This window comes from Chrysochloris asiatica, unplaced genomic scaffold (genome assembly GCF_000296735.1).
Source record: "Chrysochloris asiatica unplaced genomic scaffold, ChrAsi1.0 scaffold00081, whole genome shotgun sequence".
Classification (NCBI taxonomy): Eukaryota; Metazoa; Chordata; class Mammalia; order Afrosoricida; family Chrysochloridae; genus Chrysochloris; species Chrysochloris asiatica.
In genome coordinates this window covers 11,698,133-11,706,557 of record NW_006408599.1, presented here as the reverse complement: position 1 = coordinate 11,706,557, position 8,425 = coordinate 11,698,133, and the positions used below count along the sequence as shown (strand labels likewise).

General features: G+C 44.4%; 1 protein-coding gene across 1 annotated transcript in view; it reads left to right on the top strand.

The window, feature by feature from the left end:
* LOC102823346 (chromosome unknown open reading frame, human C9orf91) overlaps nt 1-8,425 on the top strand; it is a 29,668-nt gene that overhangs the window by 7,348 nt on the left and 13,895 nt on the right. The window contains exons 2-4 of the mRNA XM_006865687.1: nt 3,077-3,186; nt 5,068-5,175; nt 6,254-6,403. Of these exons, the coding sequence (XP_006865749.1) occupies nt 3,077-3,186; nt 5,068-5,175; nt 6,254-6,403 (368 nt within the window). The remainder of the gene's footprint in view (nt 1-3,076; nt 3,187-5,067; nt 5,176-6,253; nt 6,404-8,425) is intronic.

Genomic DNA, 8,425 nt, shown 5'->3' with positions numbered 1-8,425 from the left:
TCGCTATGGGTCAGAACTGACTTGACGGCACTTAACAACAACAATATGTTCTTCTAAGGGCTGGAAGAGTATGCATGGTGACAGGGTTGACTTTCTTCAGGAAACATTGAGAAGCTGTTGAAGGTTTTACTCGGGGAACGTGTATCATCTGATTTTTGAGAGGATCTCTGTTTGGAGACTGCTTTGCAGGAGGGAGAAGTTGCTTAGGAAGCTTTTGCAGGAGTGGAGTACAAGGGAGAGATGAAGGTAGTTGGCTAAGCGTTATAGTGAAGATGCTAACAGGTGCATGTTGCTCAGAGATACTTTGGAGGCTCAGTGATGGATTAGATGAAAAGAGAAAGAGTGTTTGGATGGACCAGGATTTCCCATAATGGTACAGCTGGTCATTCTTCTAAGAAGACTCAGGTATTGACCCAGAGCTGGGCTGGAAGCTAACAGGAGCTTTGGCCAGTGGATAGCATGTTGTTGTTGTTAAGTGCCGTCGTGTCAGTTCTGACTCATAACAACCCTGTGTAGGGGTTCTGAGGTGTGGCTGGTGAACTTGAACCACAGTTCCAACCAACTTTGTAATCCAGCACATTAAATCAGAGTGTCACACCAGGACTCTGGTGGATAACATATGTGTGGTTTAACCGTCTTAGTCCTGCCTCACTTACTAAGGAACAGCCACAGAGAATGTGCCAAAATAACCAGTCCATAGCCTTGTGTGGCTGAATACTGGGCTGCTAGAATTTCGGGACTTGAATCCTCTCCATGAGGACCCTGCATGCTGAACGGGAGACTCACAGGTTCTCACATTCTCGGGAGGTCTTATTCCTTTTGTCCAGTGTCCCTCTCACTGAGAATCTGAGGTTGGCTGGCTTCATTCTGCCGCTGTGCCTTGCTGAGTTGGAGGGAATTTCAATCTAGAGCTCTTACTTCAGACCAGACTTCTGCTTTCAGTCTTGTGGTCTGTCCTTCACCCCCGGAAGGGGAATGGGGAAGGTATGCTCTTCCACATTTTAAGGAACCGATGAGAGGAATACAAGAACTCAGAGCTCAAAAGGCAAACCTCAAGACATCATCCTGCCTTGCTCAGGCAAGGATTATGATCGGTGTTGTAACAGCGTATGGTGTGTTGTGTGTGTTTCCTTTTTTTTTTTTTTACAGAATAAACAGTGAACTGATCTTAATCTTTTAAAACGTTGAGTGGGTTGCAGACATATCTAGGAAGAAGTCATTATACTCATTTTCCAAGGCTGCTGTAAAAATACTGCAAACATAGAAGCTTAAAACAACATAGTTTCGAAGGTTAGAAATCTAATACGGGTTTCATTGGGCTAAAATCAATGTGTCTGCAGGACTGTATTCCTTTCTGGAAGCTCTAGAGGAGAATCTAGTTTTTTTTTTCTAGTTTCTGGAGGGTACCCACATTCCTTGGCTTGTGGCCCTTTTGTACCATTTTCAGAGCCAGCAGTAGGGGCTTGAGGATGGTTACCATGACTTTTTTCATCAGTACAGTGCTGTATCTCTGTGCCTTCCTTCTATAGTCACATCTCCTTCTTGATTGTGACTCTGATTGTGAGTCATCTTTGGCTTCCCTCTTCCAAGCTTCAGGACCCGACCCTTCTGATTACAGTGGATAATCCATGAGACTCTATTTCCAGGTGAACTGATTAGCAGCCTTTATTCCATTTGCAATCAACTCTCCTTTTCCATTTTTGTTGTTAAGTACTGTGGAGTCAGTTTCTACTCATAGTCTTTGGTAGGGTCTCTGAAGCTTTTAAATCTTTGCAGGAGCAGAAAGTCTCATCTTTCTCTCGAGGAGCAGCCGGTGGGCTCAAAGTGCCCAACTTGTGATCTGTAGTCCAGTGCTTATCCTGTGGAGCCACTGCACTTCCCTCCCTCCTTTGCCATGGAAGGCTCCATTTTTGCAGGGATTAGAACATGGGCATTTTTGTTGTTGTTATGGTGAGTTGAGTTCAGTGTATAGTGACCCTATGTACAACAAAACGAAAACCAGCTTGGTCTTAGCCATCCTCACAGTCTTCTTTCTTGTTGGTATCCTTTATTGCAGTCATGGTGTCAGTGCATCTCATTGAGGGCCTTTCTCTTTCTCGTGAACCCTCTACCAAGCATGGTGTCCATCAGGACTGATCCCTCCTGATGTCATGTATAAGGTACATGAGTAGATAAGGTCTTTGATCCATCTTGAGTTCACTCTTGTAATTGGTGTGAGATGTGGGTCTTGTTTCATTCTTCTGCACCTGGATATCCAGTTTTTCGAGCACCACTGTTAAAGAGACTGTCTGTTCCCCAATATATGGTCTTGCATTGTTCCAGTAGCCTCTGTACCTCTGTACTCTGGCCTCAGTTGTGCTTCCTGGGGCTTTTCTGGTCAAGTCCAGGACTTCTCCTTAGGACTGATCCTTAGGAGCCTGAGGATGGTTACCATGTCCATTTTCACCAGGACTTGGTCTCACAGCCAGAAGGAGTGAGGGCATCAGGCTCTGGGCCATCCAGAGTAGCTGTCACTTAGCCAGATGATGCTTTTGATCTTTTTTGTCTTTTTATTAATAGTTTGTTTTTGCTGTTGAGAATATACACAAAGAACCTGTAGCAGTTCAATGGTCTCTGCACACCCAACTCAGTGACAAGAATCACATTCTTGGAGTTGTGCAGACATTCTCACCTGCCTTTTCTGAGTTGTTCCTTCACCGTTAACATCACTCACTGCTCCCGAAGGGTCCGGTCTTATATAGTCTTTTGAGTTGCTGTTGTCAGTTTCATCCCACATATATAAATCTAAAATGAGAACAATTCTCAAGGCAGACATTTTATATTAGTTTTAAGGCTAAGCTCATATTTGGCTTTAAGATGTCTTCAGGGGATATTTTTGGTTTAAGGTTTAAAGATCATCTCAGGACCATAGTTTTGGGGGTTCATCCAGACTCCATGACTCCAGAAACTCTGGATTCCATGAAAATCTGAAACCCTGTTCTGCACCACAACCACCCACTTTTGATCAAGGTTCTTCTGTTGAATCTTTCATCAAAATGTTCAATTAATGGTAGCTGGGTCCCATTTGATCTTTCAGAACTTGGTAATGGCCAGGTCCTCACAGTTCTCCGGATCGACAATACCTGTGCACCCATCTCATTCGATCTGGGAGCTGTAGAAGAACAGCTGCAGACCTGGGGTATTCAGGTGAGTGATTTTTTTTTTTTCCTAATTAAATCTACTATTTTTCCTTCTCCTTTCCTCCTTGTCTTCTCTCCTAGCATCAATCCTTCTATCTATCCATCCATCTATTCATTCAGTTGGAGTCCTGGTGTGGCATTGTCGAGTAAACACTGGACTGCTAACCGCAGGTCAGTGGTTCAAACCCACCAGCTGCTCCTTGGAAACCCTATACAGGGTTGCTATGAGTTGGAACCGACCAGCCACTCACTCCTGGGAAATGCTATTCAATGTTGCTATGAGTCAGAACTGACTAGACGGCACTGAACAACAATGACATTCATTCAGTTACTCATGAGCTATTTGTTAAACGTTTATTTTCATGTTAGATATCAAAATGTATTGGAACAATCCTCACTTCCAAATTAATTTCTTTAACAGAAATGTGTTTTCAAGTGCCCACTGTGTGCCAGAACTTTGCTGGGCATGAAGCATTATGGAGGTGAATAGGACACACATTGGATCAAACAGTAGAGGAAAGTCCAAGGCATGGAAGACACAGAAAGAGAATAAACCAGGTTTGGGAGGAGACAGTGGTTATAAAAAGCTTTAATTAGGACAGGTACTTGATCTGGGATCTTGCAGGATATATAGGAGTTTGCTGGCTGGACAGGAAGAAGGACATCCAGGAGAGAAATTTGTATATGCAAAGGAGAGGACACATGAATTCATTAAATAATGATGTAGTAACTTCAAGCCTAGTGATTCAAGGCATAGGATGCTCAGACCCATAGGTCTATGTACAGATCCAATTCTGCTGTTTCCTGGTTGTGTGACTTACCATCTCTGAGCCTCAGTTGTCATCTGTCAAATAAAAACAATATTAATACCTGTTATGTTGAGTTTTTGTGAAGATTAAGTGAACTGATGCCTGTAGAGCCCTTGCGTTGACTTTGTTGTTGTTGTTGTTAAGGCCTCTCAAGTTGGCTCCAACTCATAGTAATCCTGTGTACGGTTCCCAGGAGCTGCTGGTGGGTTTGAACAATTGACCTTGCAGTTAGCAGTCCACTGCTTATCCTACAGTGCCACACAAGCGCTGTTGCTGTTATTAAGACCCACAGGAGTGATTTTATCTCTCTTCCCAAAGCCCCCCAGCAAAATCAAACTTTCCCTTGTGCTAACCAGGGAGGATTCATTACTGATGGGTAAGGTATACTGCTAATTTGACCCTGAAGATTGGAGAATTTCTTCTTTGAAAGAGAATTGAAAATTTAGCAGGCAGTGGGCTAATGTTAATGGACAGAAACAACTCAGAAACTAAACCCACTGCCATCAAGTCAGTTGTAATTCCTAGCGACCCTATAGGACACAGGAGAACTGCTCCTTAGGGCTTCCAAGACTGTACGATAGCAGACAGCCTCATCTTTCTCCCTCCAAGTGGCTGGGGTGTTTGAACTGCTGACCTTGTGGCTAGCAGTCCAGTGCTTAGACTACAGCTCCACCAGGGCTCCTCCTATCCTCATTTTGCAGATGAGAAAACTGAGGATCAGAGAGCTGGAGTTTTCTTCTCCAGGCCACAGCATGTATGAGTTGGTGACATGGCCAGGGATTGGGTCTACGTCTGTCCGACTCCAGGGCCTGTGTCCTAACCATCAGGTCCTCCTGTCTGCTGTGAGGATCCCTCTCCAGGAAGTCCTCCTGGATTTCAGGCTGTCCTGTCGCCCCTGATGCTCGTCCTGCCCTGAGCTGCACTCTGTGACTCCCCATTGAGTTCTCAGGTGGCCCAGAATGTGCCTGCTCCCACCTTCTGTGTGAGAGTCACGTGAACGGGAAATGCTGTGCTTGCTGGTGGGAAGGAGTGGGGAGTGCTTCTCCATGGCTAACTAACTCCCTTGCATGGCCGAGCAGGTCCCCGCTGACCAGTACAGGAGCTTGGCTGAGAGTGCACTTCTGGAGCCCCAAGTGAGAAGATACATCATCTACAACTCGAGGCCCATGCGACTAGCCTTCGCTGTGGTAAGGAGGGAGGGTGGCCCCACACTGACCCCTGCCATGGACCCTGCAGCATGGCTGAATCCAACATGGCATGCTGGAACCTTTTAGACTTGGATTTGGTACGAGAGGAAATTTGTGGGAGAGCGTTGTAGCCAGGTCCCCATGTAAAGGGTATGAAATAGAATTTACAATGGGCTGAGTTTGGGATTGGTACACTGGAAATTTACCACTTTTGGATTTGATGTATGACATTGGCCAAGACTTTCCCTGCTCTCTGGGCCTTGTTTTCCCCATCTGTTCAATAGATGGGATCGTTTCCACTCGGACTGTATATATATATGCATTGAATCATATACACATAGTAGACATAGGATTTGAACACAGGCAATTTAGCTTCAGCATTTGTGCTCCTAAGCACTATGATTTTCTGTTTCTTTATATGTAAAAATAGTCAAATAGCACACTCGGCTCCTGTGTTGCACTTGTAGAGAGAAGGGATGGGATGGGAGGTAGCAATGATTAGTGTGGTGCTGTGGAGAAACCCTGGACTATTAACCACAGGGTCGGTCATTCAAACCTATCAGCCACTCCTCAGAAACCCTGTACAAGGTAGCTATGAGTCAGCACTGATTCAACAGCACTTAACAACAACAACAACAATACCTGCTGGACAGTTATAGATGTAATCTTGTTAGTCCTTATAATAGCCCTGTGAAGTAGCTTATTATTCTGTTTTACAGATGAGAAAACTAAGACACAGAGAAGTGTTGGAGAACTTGTCCAGAGCCACGTAGCTAATAAAAGATCAGTGTGGGCTTTGGACTCAAATTTTTCTCTGAAGGCTCTGCTTTTCCCACTACAAGACTTATGGTGTATTTAAAACCATAAGGAACAGGATTAGGGGTAATTAGCATAGCTACGTTTCTTGACTGCTTATAACCAAGGCTCATGAGGCTGTTTGCACACACTCTGTACATTATTACTGACCTTATGAACCAGCTGAATCCCCGCAGAGTGGCAGAACCGTCTGGAGGGATGTGTCTCTGAATGGAGTTGCTTCATTCCAGGACTGGTGCTCCTGACCAGGATTTTCTTGCAGGTTTTCTACGTGGTGGTGTGGGCCAATATCTACTCAACCAGCCAGATGTTTGCTCTGGGGAAGCACTGGGTGGGTGTGTTGCTTGTCACTCTGGCTGCCGTGACCCTGACCTTGACCCTTGTGTTCATCTTCGAGAGACAGCAGAAGAAGGTGAGTGTCCAGGAGGGCCCGTCCATGTCCCTCCAGAAGGCCTGTGCAGGCACAAAATTCTCAACTCAGCTTTTCTCTCTTCCCTTCCTCCAACCACAAGACTTCACACTGGCCCCGTGCTGACTTAAGAGAAACCAGATTATGTGCATGATTAAATCCTCTCTTGTCTTTCCTAGGGTTGTTTTTCTGGAAGTAGTCTGTGCTCTGAGAGAAGATCTGGGAGGAGGAAGGATAAGCACTGACAGCAGTAGCCTTAGGCACTTGCAGTTACTAAGCCCTGGATACAAGACTGCATCTCTAGGCAGATGGAGGACTGTTGAGGTCTGGGGCTGGGAGAGGGGACCTGTGCTTTTCCCATATGCAGTGGGCAAATGCTGATCTGACTTCCCTGGAGAATGGTTTCCCATTTAATCTCAATAACAACCTTGTAGGCATTGAGTGTGTGGTTAGAGAGTTTAGGTAAGTCTTTAACTACCATGAGTGGCAGAATGGGGTTCAAAGCCTGTGAGACCTCTGATCCCCAGATGCATTGGGAAAGGTGATCGATACCTCCCAGCTTAATGTCTAGTTCTTTCTTTCACTTCTGTCATTTATTACATATTAAGCACTTCATGTATTAAATGTGTTGCATACATGATCTCATTAAATCCTCCTCTGAGTTGTTGTTGTTGTTGTTATGTGCCGTGGAGTCGGTTCCGACTCATAGTGACCCTGCACAGGGTTTCCTAGGCTGTAAATCTTTACAGGAGCAGAAAGCCTCATCTTTGTCCCGCAGAACAGCTGGTAGTTTCGAACTGCCGACCTAGAGGTTAGCAGCCCGATTTGTAACCACTATGCTACCAGAGCTCCTTTGAGTAGAGGGTGTTATACTCATTTTACAGACCAGGAAACTGAGATTCAGCGAAGCTCCAGGGTTTGCTCAGTGGCAGAGCTGGAATGCAAGGCCATGCTCTTAGGCAATCCCTTGCTGTATTCGGTTTCTATGGCTGCTATAACAGATTACCACAGACTAAATGGCTTAATACCTCACAATTTTATTATCCAACAGCTCTGTGAGTTAAAGGTCAGACACAGACTTCACTAGACTAAAATCAGCTTCTCAGTAGCACTTCCTACCTTTCTGGAACCACTGAAGGGAATCCATTTTCTTGCCTTTTCTAGCTTCTTAATCCACCTGCATTCCTTTCCTTTGTCGTCCTCCATTTTTAAGTGCTCATTGGTGGCTTAGGTCCTTCTCTCATCTTGTCTGATTCCCACCTTTGGGTTTCCCTCTCCCACTGTGTCTGTATTGTACTACCCAGATAATTCAGGATCATCTCCTTAATTTAAGGTCAGTTGATTAGCAACCCTAATCTGCCTTTGTCATGTAACATAACATAGTCATAGCTTCTGGAAACTCTTGTTTGATCTTGGATCTTATGCACAACAGAACGAAACAATGCCACTGGCCATTGTGCCGGTTCATCTTGTTGAGAGTCTTCCTTTTTTTTTTTTTTGGTTGACCTTCCACTTTATCTAGCATAATGTCCTTATCCAGGGACTGATCCCTCCTGATAATATATCTGAAGTATGAGAGATAAATTCTGGCCATCCTGAGTTCTAATGAACATTCTGGCTGTACTTCTTCTAAGACAGATTTATTTGTTCTAGCAGTTCATGGTATTTTATTGTTATTCTCCAACACCATAACTCAAAGGCATCAATTCTTCTACGATAATCCTTATTCACTGTCCAACTTTCACATGCATATGAGGCTATTGAAAGTACCATGGCTTGAGTCAGGCGCACCTTTAGTCCTCAAACTGACATCTTTGCTCTTGAACACTTTAAAGAGGTCATGTTTTCATAATGCAATACACAGTTTGATTTATTTTTTCTTTTAAGGTTTTTATTGTGGATTGAGTGAAAGTTTATAGGGCATATCATCAGTTTTACATTCAACCACTCATTTACCTTGTTTCATTACAATGATTATACTCCCCTCCATGTACCATCAGTTAACAGTATTTCTCTCTATCCACT